Source organism: Panthera onca, chromosome A3 (genome assembly GCF_046562875.1).
Source record: "Panthera onca isolate mPanOnc1 chromosome A3, mPanOnc1 haplotype 2, whole genome shotgun sequence".
Classification (NCBI taxonomy): Eukaryota; Metazoa; Chordata; class Mammalia; order Carnivora; family Felidae; genus Panthera; species Panthera onca.
The window spans coordinates 121,568,536-121,595,628 of record NC_138341.1 but is presented as its reverse complement, the minus strand read 5'-3'; the positions used below and the strand labels follow the sequence as shown (position 1 = coordinate 121,595,628).

Here is a 27,093-nt window from a genome sequence, read left to right as displayed (position 1 = left end):
TCCCTTCGTGCCAAAGCAATCCATAGGTACCAGCATTGAGCATGTGCATAGAGACAGAGAGGAGGCCCATGTTCTAGAATGAACTTGGGCTTTGATTCTGGTAGATAGAATTGAAACTAGCTACCACTTTGCTGTGTAACTTTGGACAAGTTCACACCTTTTTTCTATCATTTGAGTGGGAGCAATCATATGTGCCTCACAAGGTATTGAATTAAATGGGATAACTCATCAAGTGTTTGCCATTCAGTGTGTCAGTGGCAAGGAAATCATCCAGTAGAATGAGAAAATTAACCACCAAAGTTTGTCCTTTCCCTTAACCATGTTTTTAAAGTGTTAGAAGTAACAGCAGGGCACCTGGCTGGCTCAGTCAGTTAAGCATCTGACTCTTGATTGCAGCTCGGATCATGATCTTTTGGTTTGTGAGTTCAAGCCCTGCATGTTCCGTGCTGAGAGTGTGGAGCCTGCTTGGATTCTCCGTCTCTCCCCGCCCTTCCCCTGCTCATGCATGCACGTGTGCACTCTCTCTCTCAAAATAAATAAACTTAAAAAAAAAAAAAAAGAAGTAACAGCAAATAAAATGTCCACTCTTTAAAAACCCTCATTCCTATAAATTCTTTTTTTCTCTTCTCTGGAGGAAAATGACATGTAAATACATTCTGTTCTTGAAAATTACTCACTTCCTTGTCCAAAATTTTATCAAGGTAAATTAAACCGAGATGAAAGATTTTGTAAGTTAATCAAAACTTGGTAATAAATAATCATACTACTGTTTAACCAGAAAGGACATAGCAAGAGTAGTGTGCCAAGAACAAAGGGTTTAGAGATTGACTGTACTGCCTAAAGAAGTGTTGCAAGAAAAATAGACTTTTATAATAAAACATTTAAGAATGAGTCATCAGGGGCTATAGTCTTTTATCTATATCAAAAAATAAACTTTTTTTCCTAAGAAATCTATATATATATTTTAATCCCTAAAAAGACTAAGCAGTATTATGCAGAAAAACATCTTGCAAGAGGAATAAAATGTGAATTCTAATCATTGAAAACTTGTAGCAGTACTGACGCATAGTGCAGCTAGAAGTACTTCTGTGTGTGTGTGTGTGTGTGTGTGTGTGTGTGTGTGTGTGTGTGTTTTAAGTTTATTTATTTATTTTGAGAGAGACAGAGAAAGTGAATGAGTTGGGGAGGGACAGAGAGAGAGGGAGAGAATTGCAAGCAGGCTCCGCACTGTCAGCACAGAGCACGGTGTGGAGTTTGAACCCACAAATCGTGAGATCATGACCTGAACCAAAACCAAGAGTTGGATGTTTAATCAAAACTGAGCCACTCAGGCACTCCTAAAAGTACTTCTTTGTAAGGGAATAGATCCATTGCTGATGTGAGCAGTGACAAACCTATGGTAAGGAAATACTCATTTGTATTCATCCCAGCTTCCTTGTGTGGTACTGAGAGAAGTACAAAGTATGATAAATAATTATTTGATATAAGATGCAGGTAAGAGGGTTTGGGGGGGCACAAAAAGGTTTATAAGCATGAACACAATAGGAATAGGTAATACTGTGAATAGGAGTAAAACTTGGAGCTGTGACCAGGAAGTTAACTCAGACTTGCAGTAATTATGGGAGAACCTTCTGTCCACACCCCATGACCTTAGTGCGGAGTACTATTTTGGGTGGTGACCTACGATAAACTAAGATAAAAAGCATGGTGGATTTAGCTGGCCACCAAATTCCCAAAAGTGTTGGTCCTACCTGCTCTTTAGTAGGGGGAGGTGAAGATTTGAATCCCGAGGATGGTGCGTGTAACACTAATAAGAGATCAGCAGATAATGACCCACAGTTCAGAGTAGTGAAAGATAAATAGCACAGTTGATCATATGGATGAATAATTCATTTCTTAGACTTTTCAGTGTCACCCTGCAGAGGGTCTTAAGGGCTAATACTAGTCAGACCTTCCATTTGGTTTGAACATGCCTAAAGAGGGAGTGTTAGTAAATTGCTTAGTAGAACCAGGATTTTAAACAGCCTCACCCTGGAGTCATGTTTCAAAAGGACTTAAAATGGACTGTATCCAAATTCTCCCTCTTCCAAAGAAAGCAATCTGAGCCTTGAATCCTTTTCTCTGTTTTGACATACCTTGACAGACTTTTGTTGTTGTCTTAATTTGTTCTGTGTTCTGAAACATACTTGAGAAGCCAGAGTATAGTGACCAGGACGGTAAAAGAACATTGACTTATTTTGGGGCGCCTGGGTGGCTCAGTCGGTTAAGCATCCAACTTCAGCTCAGGTCATGATCTCACGGTTCATGGGTCCGAGTCCTGCGTCAGGCTCTGTGTTGACAGCTCAGAGCCTGGAGCCTGCTTCGGATTCTGTGTCTTTCTCTCTCTGCCCCTCCCCTGCTCATGCTCTGTCTCTGTCACTCTCTCAAAAATAAATAAATAAATAAATAAATAAATAAATAAAAGAACATTGACTCATTTCATATGAAGTATGAGTATGATGGATGAAACTGTGATTATGTAGCCTAAAGAAGGGAAGGTTTAGGGGCTTCTGGCATGCAACTCTTGATCTTAGGGGTTGTGAGTTTGAGCCCTCCATTGGTGTAGAGATCACTTAAAAATAAAGTCTTTTTTTTTTTAAAGGGAAGATTTTTTTTTTTAATATAAGAAATTTATTGTCAAATTGGTTTCCATACAACACCCAGTGCTCATCCCAACAGGTGCCCTCCTCAATACCCATCACCTACCCTCCCCTCCCTCCCACCCCCCATCAGCCCTCAGTTTGTTCTCAGTTTTTAAGGGTCTCTTATGCTTTGGCTCTCTCCCACTCTAACCTCTTTTTTTTTTTTTTCCCTTCCCCTCCCCCATGGGTTCCTGTTAAGTTTCTCAGGATCCACATAAGAGGGAACACATATGGTATCTGTCTTTCTCTGTATGGCTTATTTCACTTAGCATAACATTCTCCAGTTCCATCCACATTGCTACAAAGGGCCATATTTCATTCTTTCTCATTGCCACGTGGTACTCCATTGTGTATATAAACCACAATTTCTTTATCCATTCATCAGTTGATGGACATTAAGGCTCTTTCCATAATTTGGCTATTGTTGAGAGAGTGCTGCTATAAACATTGGGGTACGAGTGCCCCTATGCATCAGTACTCCTGTATCCTTGGGTAAATTCCTCGCAGTGCTATTGCTGGGTCATAGGATAGATCTATTTTTAATTTTTTGAGGGACCTCCACACTGTTTTCCAGAGCGGCTGCACCAGTTTGCATTCCCACCAACGGTGCAAGAGGGTTCCCGTTTCTCCACATCCTCTCCAGCATCTATAGTCTCCTGATTTGTTCATTTTGGCCACTCTGACTGGCATGAGGTGATATCTGAGTGTGGTTTTGATTTGTATTTTAAAAAGGAAGATTTAAAAGCATCCTGTAGAGAAAAGGGATTTAAATGTATCTGTTGCTGAACCTGTGGATGCAAATGGTTACATGGAGAGCATTAACTGGAGGATAGGCCAAGGCACTTATTAAGTATTGTTTCCTCTGCTTATTCCCTGTCAGCATCTAAATTTAATAATCTACCCGCCCCCAGTTTTTGTTACTGCCTGGAATTAACAAGGTTTAGATTGACTTTGCAGATCTGGAGAATTCAGATTTCTAATACTCTTGGAACATCATAAGAGAAAAACCCCCCTCCCCCCCAGTTTTAAATGCGAAAATATGATAATAGAGTTGGGGACTAGAAATGACAGATTCTGGGATTTTGGTGAGAGACAGTTGGCAAACCTGTCCACCACTCTTCAGTCCTTAACTTACCAGCTTCTCCACAGCATGCAATGCCTATAATCATTGTGTCTTCAAGTGCTCTCATCTTCTGGCTTCTGTGACACTCACACTTTCTTTTCCCCACCACATCACTGACCTGATTGCCCCCTCTCACCCTCTCTCTAGGTTCCTCCTCTGGGGGCCCTTAAACATCAGTGTTTGTCAGGTTTTGGTCCTGTTCTTTTTCTTTGTCCATTCATTCTTCCTGGGTAGTCTCATTCATTCTTATAAAAATGACTCTTGGAAAGTATACCTGAGAGCCTCCTGGACACCACTCCCTGCATTATCATCAGATGCCTGAAACTGATCTTTCCTCCTCCTGGTGCTGACCAGCTGTGACTACATGTGGAGCCACGTCAGGGTCAGAATGCCTGCTTTATCACCCAGAGCACAGGACTCCTGGGTGAAGAGAGATGGAATATTCTAAATGGAGGAGGAAACAGGACACACACACACAGTTGGACTTTGTTCCTGGGTCTTGCTCACCCAGCAAAGCTCTGTTTGCCAGATGACTGAGCCCAGCACAATGGCAGTGTAATAAAGGCGAGGATATGTGGGGTTTTCGCCGGTAGTGTATCCCACAGTCAGGTAACCATAGGGAATATTCTTTCAGAAGACAGTGAAGGTGAAAGAGTAAGGCACTCCTCTTTTTTTTTTTTTTTTTTTTTTTTTTTGCACTCCTCATTTTAATTGGAAAATAACAATTGCCACCTGAAATGTCTGCACACCAACTCATTCATAATAGTAGCAGTTCTTTGTATTTTCATTTTTATTGTTTGGACTTTAAAAGTCACAAGGTCTCAAATTTAAATAAGCTTTTCTACTCATTTTTATGTTTAGCTAATTTCTTGATATTAATTAAGTCTGAACGTAGAACATTGTCCCCTTCCTACTGGAGAAGATGGAAGAGCTTGAGGCAGGCAACAGCAGCAGCTGGCTGGGCCGTACTCACCATCAGGTTCAAGGTGCATATGGAGGGCGTGCAGGGGGCCTTCGGGCTTGAGTGCAAAGAGCACTGTCTTTGTCCAGCACTCAGTCAAATGTGGTCACAGTGCCAGCGCCTCCCATATTCTGCCTTTGATTCCTGAATTGTGGTAATTTGGAGGAGTGTAAATTTTCTGGCAAAACAGCCTTTCCTGTTCATTATTAAAGTATTTAAAATTTTTCTATTATATACCTGTGAAAATATTTTGGGGCGCCTGGGTGGCTCAGTCGGTTGAGTGTCCCACTTCGGATCAGGTCATGATCTCTTGGTTCCTGAGTTCAAGCCCCGTGTCGGGCTCAGAGCCTGGAGCCTGCTTCAGATTCTGTGTCTCCCTGTGTCTCTGCTCCTTCCCCGCTCATGCTTGCTCTCTCTCTCTCTTTCTCTCTCTCAAAAATAAACATAACAATTTTTAAAAGATATTTTTATTACAAGTGTTGTGAAAGTAATATCCTTGTTACTGTTTAGAAAAATTAAGCAACCAAATTTCCACAGCCTTAAATGAATACTATTCACTTTTTGTTGATTTTCTTCCATTCATTCTTCTATACACAGGAATTTGTTGTTTTCATTTTGTTTACATGCACAATTTTGTAGACTTCTCCTTTGTTTTTCAAATTGAAAACACTCATTTCATCCAGTAATCATATGATTGAGATTTACTGTAAGCCACAAAGATAGTGGGGAATCCACAGTCACTGCCTCATGATGCTTACATTCTAGTTATGGGAGACAGAAACAAAAACTCTCAGGAAAGAAAAAAAGAAGGGAATGTTACCTATAGTCTTGTCACCCAGACATAATGATGGTTAATATCTGATACGTGTCCTAAATTTATTTTTAAAAACTGGTGTTGATAAATAGCGTTTTTAAAAAATAAACCAGAGAGGGCGCCTGGATGGCTCATTCGGTTGAGAGTCTGACTTTGGCTCAGGTCATGATCTCACGGTTCATGGGTTTGAGCCCCACATAGGCTTTGTGCTGTCAGCAAAGAGTCTGCTTCAAATTCTCTGTCCCCCTCTCTCTCTGCCCCTTCCTGCTTGTGTGCTCTCTCTCTCTCTTAAAAAAAAATTTTTTTTAAACAATAAAAATGGGATTAGATCATAGATTTTTTTTTTTTGCCCACTTTCCAACATGTTGTGGACTTTTTTTTATGTCAACTAAAACTTTGTAATTAATAATATATAATACAATAATGTCACAATGGCTGTATAATACTGTTCCATATAATGGATATGCTATTAATTTAAACATTTTACTAAAGATTGACCAATAGGTTATTTATAGTTTTTTCCTTTATTAAAAATTCTGCATCAGATATTCTGTCTTTGGAGTACCTAAATATTTCCTTAATTTATGTTGTAAAAGAGAAATTGCTCAGTTTAAAAGCATATCCATAATTAAAATTTTAATATTGTTAACACATGCCCCTGCAAAAAAGGCTTTTTAATACTTGATGCAGCTGTCAGCAACATATGAGCGGACCATTTTCGTTATATTCTTATATTGGACTTTTAAAAATTGAGATGTAATTCACATACTGTAAATTCTACTATACTTTTAAATTGTGCAACTCACTGGTTTTTAGTGTAGTCCCAAGATTGTGGAAAGATCACCACTATTTGATGCCAGAACATTTTTATCACCCCCAGAAGAAACCATATGCATGTTAGCAGACACTCCTCATTTCCTCTTCCCCCAGGCCCTAGCAACCACTAATTTACTTCTTGTCTCTGTGGATATGCCTATTCTGGGCATTTCATATAAATGGAATTGTACAATATGTAGTCTTTTGTACCTGGCTTCTTTCACTTAGCATAATGTTTTCAAGGTCTATCTGTGTTGTACCATGGATGATTTTCTTAATTAAAGTCTATTTTGACTTTCAAGTACTTCAGTGATTCTTGGGGAAATAACTCAGGTTTGTCCTTAAATCTGTTTGGGAACCATTGACCTACACCATAATATCTCCATTGGTTCTTAAATCCTTTACAGTTGACCCAAATCTAGTTTATCTGGATTCATATGTTTAAGTGTCTTTTCCAGGAATATCCTAGGTTGCTAATTTTGAACCAGCAAAGTGGGTTTTATTGCTAACGGTGTGGTTTATGAGCTAGCATTGTTGGATGTCTTTTTTTTATCAGTTTTCCTCTCCATTTCATCTTATGTTCTAGGTGCTTATCTCTATTTAGTAAATTGTCAATATAATGTAAATTATTGGTGGTGTCGTGGTCCATCATCTCCAATCCATTCCCTTTGGGGCCATTTTTGAAGTGGTGATTTAATGTCCTTCTTGGTAGAAACTGAAACAATTTATTAAGGCTCTTTGTCTTTTCTCCACTGACCTTGAGACAAATGAAAAATATTTTTTGTCATATTTTTTAAATTCTCAACAGACATCTTTTCCAAGCCCCCAACAAGGTGCCTTGAAAAATAAAAATATTCCTGGTGTATTATTGACTTTGGAGATTATAATTTTATATTTTTTTAATACTGATAATCTGTCTTTTGGGATACTTCTAACTTTTTGGAAACGTTGACTTAATTGTGCTGCATTTCTTGGGAATCCCTACTTCCTATAGGATGTCCAGCTCTGCCACTCCCTGGAATATAACCTTTTGACAAGTTGCTTCATCTCTCTGACCCAATTATCTTATCTATAAAATGAGGGGTAGAGTAGATGACTATTTGTGATTCCTCAGAGTGGAATTGCTGCAATGACAGGTATTTGCATGTTTATGTTTCTAAAGAACTACCTGAACTTTTCCCCAACTGGTTGTATAGGTCTTTATATTTAACATTTCTCACCAAGTCTAATCATACTGGTCTGGTGGCCTAGCAGTCATTAATGGTTTCTGGGGATGTAGGTCATAAAATGTTCAGTGAAATGAGTGTGAGCTTTTGGGCAGAAGGTCCAGGTCCAAGTTCCTCCACTTACTAGGTATATGTGTGTGAGTACCTCATCTAACATCAGTAATCTTCTGTTTCTTCGTACAAAAATAGGTGTCTTTACACTAACCTTTTAGGATTTTTGTAAAGATGGGAGATATCATGGAGCATGCTTTGCATAATTCCAGGTAGATCCTTATGATTTGTGTCCCATAAATGTTAGCTTTTGCTATTGTTCTTGACTAATGATTGAGTGTCCAGTTTCTACAACCTATCTCCATCCGCCTCAGCTTTGGAGGGCCCTAGCCTTCAAAAGATAGACCTTGAGATGAGGTATGAGTTGAAAAGAGTGTCCCACTTTTATCTACAGAGTGTTGCCTTGGTGGAATTAGGACTTTAATGTGTTGTCTTTGAAAACCTCTTTAATAAACTAACCTGTATCTCTTGCTTTTTTAGTGTGTCCACCCTTGCATGTGAAGCAAATACTTGTGTCCTGAGGGTCAGGTGTCCCTGGCACAGAATTCAGTAACATCCCAGGGACGGCAGTGTACTCTTAAGATCTGAGCTTTAATTAGGTGCCTATTATGCACCTCTGAGGTTCTTGTTGCCTTGTTTTTTCTTTTTCTCTTCTTTTTTTTCCTTTTTATTGTGGTAAAAAAAATATAACCATCTACATGTAAAAAAATTTACCATCTTGAGCACTTTCTTGTATTTGATTTTAAATTCCTTTTAAGTTTGCTTAGCTTCTCCTTTTTCCAAGCCATCCTAAGAACTGAATCAGCAGTGAGGTAGTCAAACTGAATTTTCTTTTTTCTTTTCTTTTCTTTTCTTTTCTTTTCTTTTCTTTTCTTTTCTTTTCTTTCATAGTGAATGCTGCCAGAATGACCAGTTCTTTCTGGATTTAGGCTTGTTTATGAGGCTGGACTTTATTTATGATAAAGATACAAAAAAATTCTTCTTTTCTTTCATCTTTTTCTCCTGGGATTCTCAGTGTTATGTTTGGGAGTATTGGCCTAGGGTAGGGAGCTGGAAGGCACAGAAGGGGGACCATGCAGCTGAATTTTGCACTCCATCACTCCTAGGGTGGGCCAGGAAGTCTGAGCACAGATCGGGTAACCAGAACACTGGAAGGAAGCCACGCCACCTAGGCAAGTGTCTGTGCCCTTCAGCACACGCCAGGCCTCTTGTTAAGGGAGCAGACTATTCACAAATGGTGCTGTTCCTAAGCCATCATGCAAAGATGATTGTAGTTGGCTTCCTGGAAAGCCTGCTTGTCCCTCCCAGGCTCTCCTTGAGTTATTTCTTTGTTCCTGATCCAGAGGGGTGCTGTTCCTGAAACCAGCACACACAGTATCAGATTATTGCCAGCCTTAGCTTGGTTACGAAATGACAGATGTACTGTGATACCAGACCTGAAAGTATGAGATGTGACTTCTACTTCCAAAGGGATGTTTCCTGAAAGTGGTCACCTCGGGGAAGCTGTACCTTTAATGGTGCTCAAAAACAGCTTCAGAACTTCCTTTTTTAGGAAGATGCCTTCAGCATCTGTGACACATTCTTTCTTAATGGCATCTATCATAATAAAGCTTTCCCCTGTAGGGGCAGTTGTTTTTTTGTAAGTGGCCAAAGGTTATTTGGTGCTGAGTCTGGAGGCTTAGATGATCATGCAGAGGAACAGCACCTTTAGTTAAAAGTAAAAGATGTAGTTTTAGAATTTTTAAAAAATTTAAAAAATGTTTTTTATTCATTTTTGAGAGAGAGAGAGAGAGAGAGAGAGACATACAACGAGCAGGGAAGGGGCAGAGAAAGAAGGAGACACAGAATCTGAAGCAGGCTCCAGGCTCTGAGCTGTCAGCGCAGAGCCCAACATGGGGCTCGAACTCATGAGCCATGAGATCATGACCTGAGCCAAAGTCTGACGCTTAACCGACTGAGCCACCCAGGTACCCCTGAAAGATGTAGTTTTCTTGTTGAAAGTCAAACCAGCTGATTGTTGGTGCTGCCTGAAGATACATGAGAGCAAAGATGTGGGGAGATAAAGCAGCACACTGAGATTGTCCCTGCATCCTTGTCATCCAGTGATGCCACTTTTATTTAGGAGCATATTTGAACAGAACTTTTGTGTATCAGCATGAGAAATGCCATTCTGGGTAAGAACTGTGTGCCTAGGATCTAGAGGTATTTTGTGGGGACACCACTGTTGTCGCCTGTACTAGACATGGGGCTCAGATTTTAGCACATAACAGCTCCTTGAGAGTTGTTTTTTCACATGCAATTTTTGTATATGGTAACGGTGGCTTGGTGCAGAGGCAGACACAAAGTATGTCCTGGTTGCCACTGTCTCCCCAAGACCTGGCACGTGAGGAGCTAGCACATGATAGGAATTCAGTAAACGTTGAACAGATCCATAGATTCAAACTTCATAATGCTCTTTCGTATGAAGCATGCATTGGGAAACTAACAAGCTCGTTTCTCTCTCTTTCACAGTTGTCAAGTTTAAAAGTTCTGAATCACTCTCCAATGTCTGATGCCTCTGTCAATTTTGACTACAAATCCCCCTCCCCGTTTGACCATGGCACTGATCAGGAAGAGAAGATCGAAGATGTTGCCAGTCACTGTCTGCCTCAGAAGGACCTGTATGCTGCTGAAGAGGAAGCTGAGACCCTTTTTCCTAGGAAAATGACATCCCATAACGGGATGGAGGACAGTGGAGGAGGAGGCACCGGAGTAAAGAAGAAAAGGAAGAAAAAGGACCTGGGAGAGCAAGAGGGGGCAGCGAAGGGAAGCAAGGACAGGGAGCCCAAGCCAAAGAGGAAGCGAGAGCCTAGAGAGCCAAAGGAAGCCCGGAAGGCCAAGGAGCCCAAGAGGGCCAAGGAGCCCAAGGAGCCCAAGCAGAAGGATGGAGTCAAGAAAGCACGGAAGCCCCGGGAGGCCTCGGGTACCAAGGAGGCCAAAGAGAAGAGGAGTGGCGTGGACTCTGCAGCCAGGACGAAGTCCAAGAAAGCCAGGTGCGTGTCCCTTTCTGCCCGCTTGGAGCACTTGGCTCTGCCTGCACACAAAGGTTTGCTTTGGGCCTTCCTCTAGCCCTCAGACATAACTTTACCACTGTCATCCAAAATGAGCTACTCTCCCCTCCTAAGACAGAAAGATAACCTTAATACTGGCCCTGCAATTTCTGGCCATTCCTTTTGGATTAAGAAGAATTAAAATACTGTCACACACAAAGGGTGTAAGGGAAGGGACGTCAGAGGTACGACGCAGGGCTGGCAGCGGTTTGGGGGACGGGAGCAGTGTGGAGTGGCAGAGGGGCAGCTGTTGGAGGTGCCCGGACCTGGAAATTTGTGTGCGGGCAGTCCGGGAGAGCTGTGCACAGACAGGGAACACCTGCTCAGCCTCCTGCAGCCACAAGCTCTCTAGTGTGGGACTGCTCCTGGTCCATTTCTCTCCCTCTGTGTCTAACACAGTGCCTGACATGTCAACAGGTGCTAGGGAAATGAGGAGTGAAAGAGACTAGTGGAGACCACAGTGACTGTAGAGAGATCGGAAGGTGTGGATGCGCATTCACTGCAGGGTGGGTGGTAAGGGTCCTGGTTAGAGATCCCATCAGGATCCAGATATACTCTTCACTCCGTATTGGTCACCTGTATACAAATGGAATGGTTTTCATTTTGTCTCTTTCTAAATTCTTTGTGGAGAACATTATATTTAAGCTTTCTGAGGAAATGTGAAACAAAAAATACATAATCTCTATATACTTAAAAGGAATTTAAGTTTCTAAAACCTAAGTGCAGTGGCAGGATGTAGACCAGGAGCACCCATAAAGGCACAGAGACTGGTATGAACACTCACATAAAGTATTTAGACCATCAGACCCGTGTGGGGTCAGGCATTTAGGAAGTAAGCTTTAAAGAGAAGAAAGCATTTTGGGTGATTTGTGCTGCGACAAGGAATTTACTATATGGTTCAGTTCATTTTCAGAAGGACAGTTTGTTGGGAGCAGATGGATAATTTCATAATCCAAGTGCAAACTGCCTTATAATATTCATTCCCTTCTGCCCCACAGGGGGTTTTATCTTTTGTCCCTCGGAAAGGCTTGTGGGGGATCCCGGGAATGTAGTTTACAGACAGCGGACCTAAAGTACCTTACAGAAGGTCAAGAGAGGCATGTAAAAATCAGGATTCTCACAAAGGGAAACTTATGGGCTGTTTCTCAGTGAACCCAGTGAGCATGCTCTGATCTCTGATGCGTGTGTGAGGTAGCATAGTGAGTCTCTGTCTTCTGCCATAATTTTCATCTGCAAGTTGCTTGGGAGAAGCAGAAGGGGTTCTTCAGGGCGCTAGCACATGTGAGGGAGAATCAGATGTGAGCTAGTGGGGTGGCTTAGAGAACAAAGAGGAGTCCCTGAGTCCTTAGAATTGGGGTAACTGGAGGAGGGTTCTCACAGCTTTGCTGAGGACTCTGGTTGGTTTGTAGAAGGCCATAGAACACCATAGGTATCTGAGCTCACTAGCTCTGGTCTCTGGTACTTACCTGCTTAAAGGACTTCTGTGTGGGCTGTGGAACAAGGGAATAAGTATATAGACATTGCTGTAAATTCCATTTGGGGGCCATAAGAGGCATTTCACAAAAGAAGTTTGGGTGTCTTATATGTGTGTAGCAATACTAAGGGAACCTGATTGTGATCAATTGTAAGTGACGTGGAGAAGTGCTTGGTAGTCTTTTCAGGGGCTGCTAACTTCTGACATCAGAAGACACCCTTTGCGAGGATGTTGATAGAGCTGGTTACCTCTCAGCAGTGTGGGCAAGTTACATGAGGGTTTCTTTTGATTTGGGGACCTATGTAAGACTGACTTGTAATAGAGAATCCTTATGTAGCTTGGTAGGATTCTGTACTGGTGAGCCTTTCATTTCTTGTTCTTTTTGTATTTATTGCTTTGGTTCCTTTAATTAAAGAAATTAAAGATCCCACTAGTCAACAGAAGCAGTTTTAATTATGAAAGGACATTAATTAAAAAATTATGTTGGCAATTCTCAGTTTTTTTGTGCTCTTTGATTTATTCTCTTGCAGATTGGCTCAAGTACATGTTTTGATTAGCCCTGGATCATACTTGGTGGTTGCAAATCATTCACTGAATGCTTGGATTATCGTAGGAGCTCCACAGTTAATTTGAGGGCTCCCAGCCTTTTCTGCCTTCAGTCCCTCTTGCCAGCTTCCACCTGGCTCATCTTTCTGAAGTACTTGCTGTAATCTTATTTCTGTTTTTAGTTGGAAAAGGTGGTGAATCAAATGCCTTCATCCTCTCTCTTCCTTCCAAATCAGTTTGGAAGTAGTCAGCAGAGATGGAGGTGTGGTGATCAGCTTTCTTAACTGTAAACTGGATTGAAGAACCTCCACCAGCTGTGGCTGGACGTGAGCTGCTTGTTCCTCCCTTTGGTTGAGTTTTTCCACCAGAACTGCAGGCACTGAAGCCTGGAGCACGTGCTGGGGCAGGTATGCTCTGTGCCCTTTCCCAGTCTCTCCAGTCGGGTCCCTAATCAGAGAAGTGGGAGGAGTTTGAAGAAGGGTTGAAAATATGTTGCCAGTAATAGTCCTTCCTTGGGAGTAAAACGTGGGCACTGGGAAATGGGATATCCTCATATCCTCTAACTTTTGAAACTTCTGATTGCTCCTACTGCTTCCAGGACAAAATCCAGACTCCTTTTTCTGTTATTCAAACCCTTTGGGGTCTGACCCCTCCCTCACTTCTCTGACAACAGACCTCACTAGCTAGACTGCTCTTCCTGGCCCTTAAAGACACTTGACTTGTTTCTCCTGGATTGCTCTGGCTGGTTCTCCCAACATTTTGCCCCTGTGTTTCTCCCCCAGTATCCCAAGTCCTTTCCATTTCCAGGTCTGAATGCAAGTCCTATTTCTCCCAAGAGCTTCCCCAGACCAGTGTGCTGGCATGTCCCTTCTTCCATAGCACTTGGAGCCTTGCTCCCCATTGTAAATCAGAGACTTTTATTCCTGGGAAAACTAAAGGAGAGCTAGTCTAACCTGTTGTACTGCAGCCGGGGAAAGGGGGGACTCACTGAGAAATGTCTTGCTTACAAGGGTGTGTCATAAACTCGGACCTCTGCTCCCCAGTCTTGTACATTTCCCTCTTGGAAGGTGCCTCTCGATTAGAAACTGTCATCGTCCTGTGTGTATGACTTGTGTCATCAGCATCAGTTAAATGCCTAGGGTCAGGGCCACTATACTTTGCGTCTTTTATGCTCTCAGGAGTCAGTCACTAGAGGTTTATCAGGTTGTTGGACACATTGAGTTTATATATTTATATATTATATATGTAACATATACTTTGCATATTTATAAACTACATATAACACATATATATTCTATTTATTTAATTTGTTTTCCTAGAACAAATAGAGCTCTTCCTGTAAATAAGACCATATAAGATATAACTCTCATTGTTAAATAATTGTAGGTGGTGTCTCAATTTTAACTAAAGAAGTGAACATTTTATTTTTTAATTTATTTTTATTAAAAAAAATTTTTTTAACACTTAGTCATTTCTGAGAGACAGAGACAGAGCATGAGCAGGGGAGGGGCAGAGAGAGAGGGAGACACAGAACCGGAAGCAGGCTCCAGGCCCAGAGCTGTCAGCACAGAGCCCCATGTGGGGCTCAATCCCACAAACCTGTGACATCATTACCTGAGCTGAAGTTGGATGCTTGACCGACTAAGCTACCCACGTGCCTCCTTTTTTTTTATTTTATTTTCTTAGACAGCACAAGCAGGGAGAGGGGCAGAGAGAGAAGGGGAGAGAACCTCAAGCAGGCTCCACACTTAGCTCAGAGCCCGATTCAGGGCTTGATCCTGCAATCTTGGGATCATGACCTGAGCTGAAATCAAAAGCTGGATGCTCAACCAACTGAGCCACCCAGGCACCCCAAGAAATGAACATTTAAAAGAAACTTGTCTAAGGCACAGAGCTAATGAGCAGCACTGTTAGGATTTGACTCTGGGCTCCCACTTTTTTCTCCTTCAACTCTGCACCTATTTATGCCTCACAAGGGGATGTCGGGAATGGAAAGCAGTGGGGAGATTCCAGTGTCAGAGAAATTGGTTTTTTATTTGTAGGACACGGCCCTTCTGTAGAATTTCATTTTGCACACTGCACAATGGCCTCTAATCCTCTAAAGACTAAAGTGGCTCCAGCTTTTCCCTGTGCAGTTTCTCTCGCACTTGAACCAGCAAGTAGATAACTGGACATGTTTCCTGTTTTAAACAAGTGATCGTCTAACAGATTTTCGTTTTCAAGGATGACATCAATAGTGATGAATATTCATTTACTGAATAGGGGATAAAAGTCTGACATGCCCAAGTAAGAGAGGCAAGAAGCTTTTTTTTTTTTTTTTTTTTTTTTGAACGACCATCTCTTCCTTTCCCTTCAAATTATATTGGAGAGTGAGCACAATTCACTTCTTTATTGTATAAAACTTAAGCAAGAAAGCTCTTCCAGGAAGCCAAGTTAGGCTGTTGTTTCCCTGACTCTGAAATTTAAATTCCACTTAGTATAGATTATTTACTTTTACTGTTTTTTAGTTACAACCCCTTTTCCCAAAGAGGAAGGGACCACTGGCATAAGAAGACACACAGACAAAGGTACACATGTGTGTGTACATACAGACATATACACAGACCTATACATAGGTAGACACACAGGGCCTGTATAGCTGCAGCAAAGGGATCAGAAAGGTAGGCAAGTGTCAGGTCAGATCCTGGGGCATCATATGTTGATAGTGCTTTGGGAAAATACTTTGATATTAGAAAAGCACCATGGCAGTTCCTTAGGGAGGCCAAAGAAATTTCTCACTGAGAAACATTACATGATGTAATGGATACTGTCCTCAACAACAGTTTTGGGCTCCAGTGCTTCTGTGTGCCTTTGAATTTCATATTTCTCTTTCTTGAAATAGCCTTTAGTAAAAGCTTCATGGCATTAAAGCACGGCTCAGTGAGCAGGAAAGATGACCCATTCCAGTGTGTGTGAAGCTGTCTTGTGTTCTTACTTCGTGTCTAGGGAGGAGTGCCTGAATAGTAGGTCGATAGCCCTTTAGGCTCCACTCTCTTAAATCAGAAGCTAGGCATTTTGATTGAGCTGGAGGTTGCTGTTGTAAGCTAGAGTTTTCTTGAGTGTTGGTATTCATTTTGTTGGTTGAAGGCAGAGCGTAAGTTTTGGAATTTCTACACATGTCAGGATGGTTTATATTCTCTCTTGAAAGTCAAGAAACTAATCAGCAAGCTGGTGTAAGTGGAGGAACATCTACTTGGATCTCTGATGCTCAGCCTTTGCTGTGCCAAAGGAATCACCTGGACAGCTTGTTAGAAAAGTAGATTCCCAGACTACATCCCCAGAGAGGTTGATTTATTAGGTCTGAGGTGGACCCAGGAATCTGTAATTGAAAAGCCTGCCAGATAATTAGAGTGTGCTTGGTTCTTAGAATATCCTTTGAGACACAGTTGAGAGATTCCTGGGAAAATGGAGCATATTTTCATTTTTTAAAAGTTTATTTGTTTATTTTGAGAGAGAGAGAGAGAGAGCGCGCGCATGTGTGCGCACGAGTGGGGGAGGGGCAGAGCGAGAAGGAGATAGAATCCCAAGCATTGTCAGCATGGAGCCCATCGCGGGGCTCAATTCATGAACTGCGAGATCATGACCTGAGCCAAAGTTGGACGCTTAACCGACTGAGCCACCCAGGCTCCCTGGAGCATATTTACATTTTTTTTAATTTAACATCTGTTAGGAATGGAAAACCAAAAAGAGGAAAAGAGATGGATAGTGTGATTAGCCCTACGAAGTAATAAGAAATACATGTATCGGTTTCTGCCCTGGTTGCTGGCACAGAGCTCCTGAGACCCTTGTACTTTCCTGGGTGATAAGAATACCTGTCTTCTCTCATATCCTAGTATTTTGTCTTTGATGCAACTCTGACACAGGGCTCCTGAAACTGTTGTAATCTTCCAAGTGGTAAGAACACTCGTAGCATCCCTTGTTCTGATACTTGTCTCTGATCCTGTTCCTGACACAGGGCACCCATACCCTTGTAAATTCCTAAGTGATAGGAACACTAGGAGCATCTTTTGTTCTAGTGAGATGACTCTGCGTGGGCTCCTGGGTGGGGGCTGATCACCAGAAAGACCAAGCAGGAGTAGAAGCTTGGAGTTTTCAGTCCCACCCCTCATTATCCAGAGAGGGGAGAGGGGCTGGAGGTGGGGTTAATAATTGATTATGCCTATGTGAGGAAGCCTCCGTCAAAAAAATCCCAATAGTAGGGGGTGTGGGGAACTTTCAGGTGAGTGAACACATCCACATGCCTGGCACACCTCAGCTCCGCACCTCAGCTCCTCAGCTCCTCAGCTCCTCAGCTCCTGTGCTCAGAATCCTCCCAGACTTGGCCCTGTGTATCTCCTCCTCTGGCTATTCCTCTGTATCTTTTGTCGTATCCTTTAATAGACTGGTAAACGGAAGTGTTTCCCTGAGTTCTGTGAGCCTCTCTAGCAAAGCCATCAAACCTGAGGAGGGGGTCATTGCACCCTCCAGTATATAGTGGTTGGTCAGGAGAGCAGGAAACCTGGGCTTGTGACTGGTGTCTGAAGTGGGAGGGTAGGTGGGTGCAGTGTTGTGGTGCCGAACTCTGGACCTGTGGAATCTGGTGCCGTTCCAGGTAGACAATGTCAGAATTGAGTTGAATTCTCCGACACCCTGCTGGTGTCTGAGAATTGCTTGTTGGTAGGAGTTGTTTTGTTTTTTGTTTTTTTCCCCCAAAACAAACCCCAGGTTTCGGGCCGCAGATTTTACCCCCATTTGTTTTGGCTTGTCAAGAGCCAACAGAGCAGAATGTTTTTCTCCCAAATCCAGTAAGTTTAGTAACACCCTGGAAGAAAGGTTTTGCCTTTTCTGATTTTCTTCTTTGACGGTTGCTTCTAGAAAGTTAAGCCCAGATCTTCTGATTATATAACCATGTGAGCTGTGAGTCAGCTGACGCTGTGATGCAGAAATGGCAGTAAAATTCAGTCAGCTCAGCTCTCCCTCTCTATTTGAAGGTCAAATCACCTGTCTTTGTTAAGAGTGAAGATCTTTATTGAAGCTGGGCTTATTAGGCTTAGGAATGTGTATTAACAGCATTATTTCTGTTGAGGGAATTGCTTTTATATTCTGATCAATTATTAGAAGAAAGAAGACCAATGTGAAGACAAGTATGAGTTCTGAGTAGAGACCTGTGGTTGGAACCGGCTAGGTTTTTTGTGATGTAGGGAGGATATGTGAATGAGAATGGCAGAGACCCACCTCTGAGGGTTTGGACCAGGTCTCCATTCCCATTCTTCTGAGAGCACCTGGAGCGCTTACTCTAATCCCCGGGGCTTTGTAAATTAGGGTTGGGTACGTAGTGGACTTTGACCTGATCCGAAAGAAAACAGTTACTCAATAATAACGCTTGATGAATACCTGCTTATTTATTTATTCAGTGTATTTTTAGTGCCTCCTGTGTGCCTTGCTTTATTTGTGAGTACTTTTGGTGGGAGTGGGATAGTGGAGGAAGGAAGGTGTCACAGACACATCATCTTTGAGCTCTATCACTGAAGTGCTATCACGAGTTAGAGTCTTGCGAGTGTTCAAAAAACAGGTAAAAAGAAACAAATGAAAGAATGTAGTATAACTGTATACAGAATAGCTGAAAGGATTTGGCGGATTAAGAGTGTTTCAGTTGTGGTCCAGGGAGTCCCTTGGACATGGTGAGTATTGAGCCAGGTATTAAAGGAATTAATAGTGAGAAAAGATTTAAAGAAAAAAGACCAAAAGACATTTAAATAAATGTTCTTTGGGGGGCTTCCGTTTCTTTTTTTTTTTTTTTTCTGCATTTACTTTTATTTGCACTTATTTTATGCTGAATTTATTCCCAGGCCATAAGTTTTTGTTTCTTCACTTTCTTCTGGGATATCTTTTTATTCTTTGCAACCTCCTCTTCTGGTTCAGGAGGAATCTGCTCTCTTTTTCAGTGAGAATCATCTCAGTGTGGCAAGGAGAGCACATGTATAGGCTAATCCAGCCATGAGCTCTGTAAATTCTGTACCACATCTTGGAGGCTTCGTTCCTGGATGCGCTAAATGGCCGGAGAATCTGCATCTAAACCCTTATGTCCGCATTACTCTCTGCATTTTTAAGCATGTGCAGTAAAAATTAAGCAGTTTTTGGGCCACCAGCCCTGTGTCCAGCCCCACTGTTGGGGCCTGCGCACACCCACCACCTCTGCCATCATAGCGCCAGAATGGCATGCGTTGTTTCTGTAAAGTGACATCCTTCAGATACTTGTGGCTTTTTTCAGATGTGCATACCCTGGATGGCCTGGGCAGTTTCACGCGCATTCTTAAAGTGAACACAAAGATTTTAATCTCTTGATTTGCATGATTTTGTAGGGTTTTTTGGGTCAAGTGAATAGCAAACAATTTTCAGAGATCATCTCAGGCTGCTTACGGGAAGAGGAAGTGTGTTGGCTCCTGGGAGAATTCATAGAGGGGGTTGGGCTTCTAGGTTTAAGATGGCCACCAGGCATACTTTTATTTTCATTTCCTAACCAAATAATAACAACGAAACAACAGGAAGGACAGAAGGAAATAAATCCTTAAAGATGAGAGATGTGAGTTTTTGGGTATCATACTGGTGGATAAATGCTGTGGGGGAGTCCCAACTCAGAGTCCTTGCAGGAGCTGTTTGTAGCAGAGGTAGAAATCCTTCTTCCTCACAAGGGACCTGGCAGCTTTGGAGAAGGGAAGGGAGGCAGGCCAGAAATGGATGTGATGATGAAGGGACTGCCTATAGAATGAGTGGTCGTATGGCATCAGCTCCAGGCTGAAGTCAGGTAGTTACTCTAAAGATACTAAGCCTTTGCCCTGGGGATAGTCTGGGACTCCCAAGTGGAGACTCCCACAGATGAGAAGGGAGACTCAGGAGCTACTGCTCTTTCCCTGTCCATACCCTAAAAGGGGACAAGAGGGGCTGTCAGGCCCTAAAAGGGACAAGAGTTCTATGCCAGGCCCCTCATTCAGGGATGAGACATGATCTCACCAGCCACCTGTATTATCAGCCTCGTTCATTTGAAATAGGAACAATCCACCAAAGATTGTGAGACCGCAGAGGAAAACTGAGCAACAAAGAAGAGGAAAAAGGAATGATGAGCAGAACAATTGTCCTCATAAGAAAGAAGTCCAGGAAAAAAACACTTGTGAAGATTTTAAGTTAGCATCCTCAGATTCAAGATGATATTTTGTCTGCAAAACAAGGATGAGTTAGGAAACAGGAGCAGTCAGAAAACAAGAAACAATTAGTGAAAATTTAAAACATCTTGCCTAAACTAAAAGAATTCAACAAAAAGAGCAGAGGAAAGAGTAGGGGAGGTATGTTAGATCTAAATTAATCAGCTTTCATATCAGGATGTCACCAGGTATTGCTTGCTGTTGATAAAGAACTAGAGGCATGAACATATGGGAGTTAGGGTGGTATCATTCGAAGGCAGTTCACTCTGGAACGTGGGATTTGGTGCAAGTAGGGATGGCTTGTCATTTGAAACCCTTCTACATTTTTTGAAGTTTTATTTTCATTTGCTTTTACAACTTTTAATAAGGTTACTTAAAACTTTTTTTTAATGTTTATTTTCATTTTTGAGAGAAAGAGAGAGCATGAGCGGGGGAGGAGCAGAGAGAGAGGGAGACACTGACTCTGAAACAGGCTCCAGGCTCTGAGCTGTCAGTACAGAGCCCAACACGGCGCTCGAACTCACAAACTGCGAGATCATGACCTGAGCTGAAGTCGGATGCTTAACGGGTGCCCCAAGATTACTTTTTAAAACTCTGCCTTTTCATCTTATAAGTATATAACTTTTTCTTTTTTTTTCAGTTTTTACTAGGATAACATCACAAACTAGGATGATTGTTTTGATGGTGCTAATGATGCAGTTAAAGGGACTGAGGACAGGGTAGATTTTCTTCTCATTTTGTCTACAGCTGACCACATCTGTATTGGAACAATTAGTTCTGTGTATTTATTTTTTGTTTAACCAGTATCTTCACAGTCTGTGCCCAACTTGGTTCTCTCTGTGTAGACTGAACTAACATGGGCATTAAATAAAAGTTGAAGTAAGTGTGCAGATGGGCTCTTTGGGCATAATGTCCATGTTTTCAGATTGTACTTCTGGGAAGAGGATCAGGGCCTGTGGCAAGGCCTGGGCTGGAAGCTTCTCTGAAGGGTTGTTGCTGGAGCAGAGGTGGTTCCTGGGCTGTACTCCCCAGCCATGTGCATGTCTGTGAAGGCAGTAACTAGCATCACGTGCTGTTTTCAGTCCTGAATTTGGGAATTATGGCAACTCACTGTGGCAATAACTGATTTTTCCTGCTGACTTTGATGGATATTTTATAAGATTTAATTTAAAAATGGGATGATGAGTCATTTTGAAATAATGGGGTTTGATAGATAAAAATTTTAATACCTGGAATCTATGGGGGCAGAGTAATATATGGCTCACAGTAGGACAATGTTGTGACATATACCCAGATCTTTCTCCTCATCCTCGGATCCAGCGGTCTGTTTCTAACTCTCAATTCTAGTGAAGAAACCTGGAGGTTGGGGATCGAAGATGAGGCTGGGAGGAAAGTTTGAGAAAGGCTTGTCTGTGTAGGGCTTTAGTGGAATTTTCTATAAGTAGTTATTATAATGTAATTTCCTATTTGGAAGGTCCCAAATTACCTATTTTCCTAATACAAACTACTAGAAAGTGAAGATGTATAAATCTTCTTGGCTGATGAAGCTGTTTAGAAGATAGCATGAGAACTTCGGGGCGAGGCCGGCTCTAAAGTGGATATAAGTTTTATTGTAAAATCAAATATGATTTTTGTTATTAAAAATAAGTGCTTTGAGCCTCAAAAATCTTATCTGCCATTTTTCTTTTCTGTCCTTGCAAGTTTTAGTTTGTTCTAACTCTGAAAGCTAGAAAAGAGGATTATAAAAATAAAATTGCTTTGATTCAGCCTCCAATGCCATTAAGTGGTGAGAGTATTAGGCTTTCGTATTATTCAGAACTCCCTTGGTTACAAGTGACATAAACCCAACTTGGATTAACTTAAGTTAAAAAAAAAAATAACAAAGGGGTTCACGAGCTTAAGGAATCAGAACCGGGAGGTATAATTGAGGATTCCACCAATGTTCTTTGTCTCCAGTCCTCCCCCGCACCTCTCTTCATCCTTGGCAACTGGTTTTCTTCTCGTGGTTGAATTGTGGCTGCCTGAAACTATGGGCCCACAGCTTAACAACCTTATGACCTAGAAGGTAAAAGATTCATTTTCCAAAGCACTCCTGCCAGAAATTATTACTTCTTTATTGAAGGACTCCCAAGTTGGCTTGTCTGGGTCATATGTCCATCTTTGGACCAATCACTGTGGTAGAAGGAATAGGATACCATAGCCAGCCTGACCTTCCACCCACTCTTATAGTCAGGAGGGTCCATATTGGTTATCAGCAAAAAGTTGCTGATCAAACAGTATCCACTTCAGCCATGGAATAGGTATATTTCAAAATAAATATATTTATATATATGTTTTTTCGTGAAGCTTTTGAGAATAAGGTGCATATGTCGTTGCCTTTTGATCCCTAAATACTCCAGTGTGTCTTTCCTAAGAGTAAGGCCATTTTCTTACATAATCATTGTCTAATTGCTGCTTTTGTTCGCTTGGAACTAATAAGCAATATGTGGGGAGACGCTTTAAGATCATGCAAAAATCCTGCTCATCTTCACATTGTTCTCCCTAGATGATTCTGGACTGTACTCATCTTCCCTGCAGTGATTATAAAATGATTTTCCAACCCCACACTTCCTCTGCATTCATCATTTGGGTTCTGTAGTAAGCAAGGACTCCCTCTTCTCCCTCATTTATTCATTATCTGTCTATCCATTACTGGTATGTATTCCTGTTGTTTTCAGTGACTTATAATTCATTACTGTCCTTAGTTACTTTGGTGTTCAGATGGTCCCAGTTTTAACCAACAAGAACTCTTTAAGCTGACTCCTGTGTCTTTTTGCCATGCTGCCTTCATTTTTTTGAGTATACCCTACTTTCTGACATAGCAAGATGTTTCAGGCTCATCTTTTATCTTCTCTACCTTAGCTTTGGAATCAGCTGTTTCTCTAAGGAACTTTGGTATTAGAAACCAAGATCCGAGTGCTAGGTGTGCACATTGCTAATGGGGCATCTTCACTTTTCAGCTCTTTGAGCTGTCAAGGCAAAAAATACATACACGTGTGTACATAGACCTCTCTGTACATGCACATATGTATGCACACCTATATGCACATACACATATATTCATAATACATGTATGCACATTTATGTACATGTGTTCATATATGTATACTTACTTTAGGAAACCTGAGTTCACACTGATGTCTCCAGTTTAGATTCATGCCGTATTATCTTCCTTGTTTTACAGCATATTTACATCTTCCCTCTTCCTCCGTGAGAACTTCCCTGGCTAATCACATCAACACATTTACTCATTTGCTTAATCCTGTATCACATCTAAAATGGTTTCAAAATTGCTTCACCCTTATGCCTACCAAAAAGTTCAGGATTTTTTCACTGTTCCAAAAGCTAAGAGTACATAGTCAAATACAGTTGACCCTTGAACAACACAGGTTTGAACTGCATGGGTTCACTTGTATACAGACTTTTTTCTAATAAATACAGTGCAGTATTGTAAATGTATTTTCCTTAACATTTTATTAGTAACATTTTCTCTAGCTTACTTTATTGTAAGAATGTAGTATATAATACATATAACATACAAAATATGTGTTAATTCACAGTTTATGTTGTCAGTAAGGCTTCTCTGGTCAACAGTAGGCTACTAGTAGTTAAGTTTTTGAGGAGTGAAATGTTACACAAACCTTTCTGACTGAACAGGATTGGTGCTCCTAACACCTGTATTATTTAAGGGTCAGCTCTATTGTGTTCATAATTAATGAGATTTTCCCCCTCCCTTCAATGTGGTTATGTTATTTGTTTGAAATACTTGGATTCATTTGTTTCAGCTTGTTTTCATCTTTAATTTTTTTATTTTTTAATATGTAGAATTTAACATGCTTCCAAAAGTCAAATTTTTATAAAAAGATTGATTCTCTGAGAAATATCATTCACTTCCCGTATCCCATCTAACCATCTCTTATGGATGATCATTGTTTTTTGGTTCATCTTTCCTATGTTTCTTTTAAAAATATAAATAGATAGGGGCACCTGGGTGGCTTAGTCAGTTGGGCATCTGATTTTGGCTCAGGTCGTGATCTCATGGTTCGTGAGTTTGAGCCGCACATCAGGCTCTGTGTTGACGGCATGGAGCCAGCTTGGGATTCTCTCTCTTCACACGTCTGTCTCTGCCCCTCTCTGATTTGTGCTTTCTCTCTCTCTCAAAATAAATAAACTTTAAAAATACATAGATATATTCATGTTTTCTTACTCTTTTTTCTTCCCCCAAATGTAGCATTTATACTCTTTAGCACTTTCCTTTTTCACTTAACCGTGTAGCTTAGAAATGATTCCATATTCTGATCAGTTGGAGTCTTAATGGTTTTTAGAGCTACATAGTACTCCATTGTAACTGTCCTACTTTATTCAGTCACATTTCATCATGTACGTTATTTTTATTAATTTGCACTTGCTGCAGTGAGTAACGTCATGCATATATTTTTTTCATATGTTGGAGGTGTATCTTTGGAGTGTATTCCTAGAAATGGAATTGCTAGATCAAAGGGTATATATATCATACATAGTTTTTTTACATATTATTTGACCACTGTTTTTGAAGAACCTGGAACTTCAGGGAGCAAACAAGCTTTCATGGACCAAATCCATCTATAGATAGAGCCATTTAGAGGTTAAATGTCTTCATTTGATAAAAATCTCAAGCATAAAGTTTTCAAAAGTTATTCCAAAGAGGGAAAAAACACATTTCATGTAGTCTTCCTAGAGGATGAATTCAGGTGATATTTTCTTGTGTCCTATTTGAAAATCCCATTTATAAGCTTACAAAGAATCTTTTCTCCCTGATACTTGTCTTTATCAGAAGAGCTCCAAGAAGAAGTTTTGGAACTCGAAATTGATTGTGTTGCCAAAGGTAACCTACAGAAAATCACTTTGGTAGAGTATCTTCTTATTTATCCACAAATAAGCAAGCAGGGTTCACCAGTCATTGGACATATATTTGAGAAGATGTTCCCTCTACTCCATACTACACCCAGTTTCTGGCTAGGAAAATCTACTAGTGCCTAGTAGTGCCTACTAGGCTTGACTTTGAAAGTGCCTCACTGTGACTCCTCCTTACTTTTGTTATTTAATGTGATTCTGAAAAATGGAAGGCAGATGTAAAATATATACAAGTCTTATAGTAAAGATTCATATTTTGAGGAGGTTCTCTTCCTTAATTATGGCTTGAGCTTGGTTTAGTTTGAGTATGAGTTTGTGTTTGAATGCAGCTGAGTAGTTTTGAGTGTGTGTGTTTGTAAGATTAAACATATAGACATAGTTTTCTAATATAATGAAGTTATATTTAGTAGATAAAATTGATTTCAAATGTGGGGAGAAAGGATTTCAGATTTTCTAGGAGATTAAATGGTGCCCTGCTCATGTGATTATTATGATGACTCTTAGTATATTAATCAGTTATGTTTAAATCTGTGTCCAAAAAATTAAGGAGAAAACTTCTTTTTTTTAATATTTTTTTTTAAATTTTTTTTTAACATTTATTTTGAGACAGAGAGAGACAGAGGGTGAATAGGGGAGGGTCAGAGAGAGAGGGAGACACAGAATCTGAAACAGGCTCCAGGCTCTGAGCTGTCAGCACAGAGCCCGACGCAGGGCTTGAACTCATGGACTGCGAGATCATGACCTGACCCGAAGTCAGACGCTTAACCAACTGAGCCACCCAGGCGCCCCTTTAATGTTTATTTTTGAGAGCAACAGAGCGCAAGTGGGGGAGGGGCAGAAAGCGAGGGAGGCACAGAATCCAAAGCAGGCTCCAGACTCTGAGCTGTCAGCACAGAGGCGGAAATGGGGCTCAAACTCATGAACCATGAGGCCATGACCTGAGGCAAAGTTGGATGCTTAAATGACTGAGCCACCCAGGCGCCCCCCCCCCTTTTTTTTTAAATAGCACAAGGCTTATTTTGTTAAGGGATCCATTTAAAAAAACTGTCAACGACTATGGATTTGTGGATTTTTTTTCTGTGTATTTGGGTCATTGGAATATTTTGCTGTTAATTCTTTTGGTCATTATTTTGAGATTCAAATAACATTAAAGGAGATTTGAAGTTTTTGCGTTCATTAAAAGGGAGACCGGGGCTTTAAAAAAAGACAGAAAACATATGGTGTTAAAAACAATAGGCTGTGAATCAGATGAGCTGAGTGCAGGCCTCTGCTGCTACTCAGCTGCTGACTTTGGGACCTTTGCTGCTTTTAAACCTGTTTTTTCATCTGGAACATGAGATTCATCTATCTGCCCTTGATACTCCCTCATGGCCTTGTGGTCGTAACAGTTAAATGAGACACAGAACACGTAAGTGCTTTATAGAATATAAATTGCTATACAGTTTTCTTAGGAGTATATGACATGAGATAAATATTCCTTCGAAAACTTAGAACGTTTTTAAACTGTTTCACCTGTGTCTCCTGTCCTGCACTGATAAGTAGAACATTTGCTTTTTCCCTCTGTGTTTGAGAGCACAAGTCTGTTAAAAATGGCAGGACCCCTAGAATTTCATTTCCTCAGTTTGGACCAAAATAATTTTCATAAAGAACTTTCCTGATCAGTAGGCAAGCCAGTCTTCAGCCTGGAGAAACGAGGGTGGGCTGTTTGTGCTGACTTGATTGGGAGTCCATGAGGAGTGAAGGGTGTTCAAGAGAGAGGCAGGCTGATTCAGCAGTCAGCACTGGTTGGCCTTCCTGGCAACAGTTCATCATGCTGGGTCTCCCATCTCTAAACAAGGCAAGCTCTCTTCCCCCACACCTTCCAATAACCCAACTGATAGAAAATGCCAATAATTTTTTTTTTCTTTTTTACGTTTTATTTATTTTTGAGACAGAGAGAGACAGAGCATGAACAGGGGAGGGGCAGAGAGAGAGGGAGACACAGAATCGAAAGCAGGCTGCAGGCTCTGAGCCATCAGCCCAGAGCCCGACGCGGGGCTCGAACTCACGGACCGTGAGATCGTGACCTGAGCTGAAGTCAGACGCTCAACCGACTGAGCCACCCAGGCGCCCCAAAAAAATGCCAATAATTTTGACTCTTTCCTCATCTTCCACATTCTGTCC

The 27,093-nt window shown here is 41.2% G+C and overlaps 1 protein-coding gene across 3 annotated transcripts in view; it reads left to right on the top strand.

Moving 5' to 3' along the window:
* The window catches only part of CHD6 (chromodomain helicase DNA binding protein 6), a 205,630-nt gene that overhangs the window by 57,903 nt on the left and 120,634 nt on the right, over nt 1-27,093 (top strand). For all 3 annotated transcript variants that reach the window (XM_078444070.2, XM_078444069.2, XM_078444068.2), the window contains exon 3: nt 10,184-10,704. In XM_078444070.2, coding sequence (XP_078300196.1) covers nt 10,184-10,704 — 521 coding nt within the window. The remainder of the gene's footprint in view (nt 1-10,183; nt 10,705-27,093) is intronic.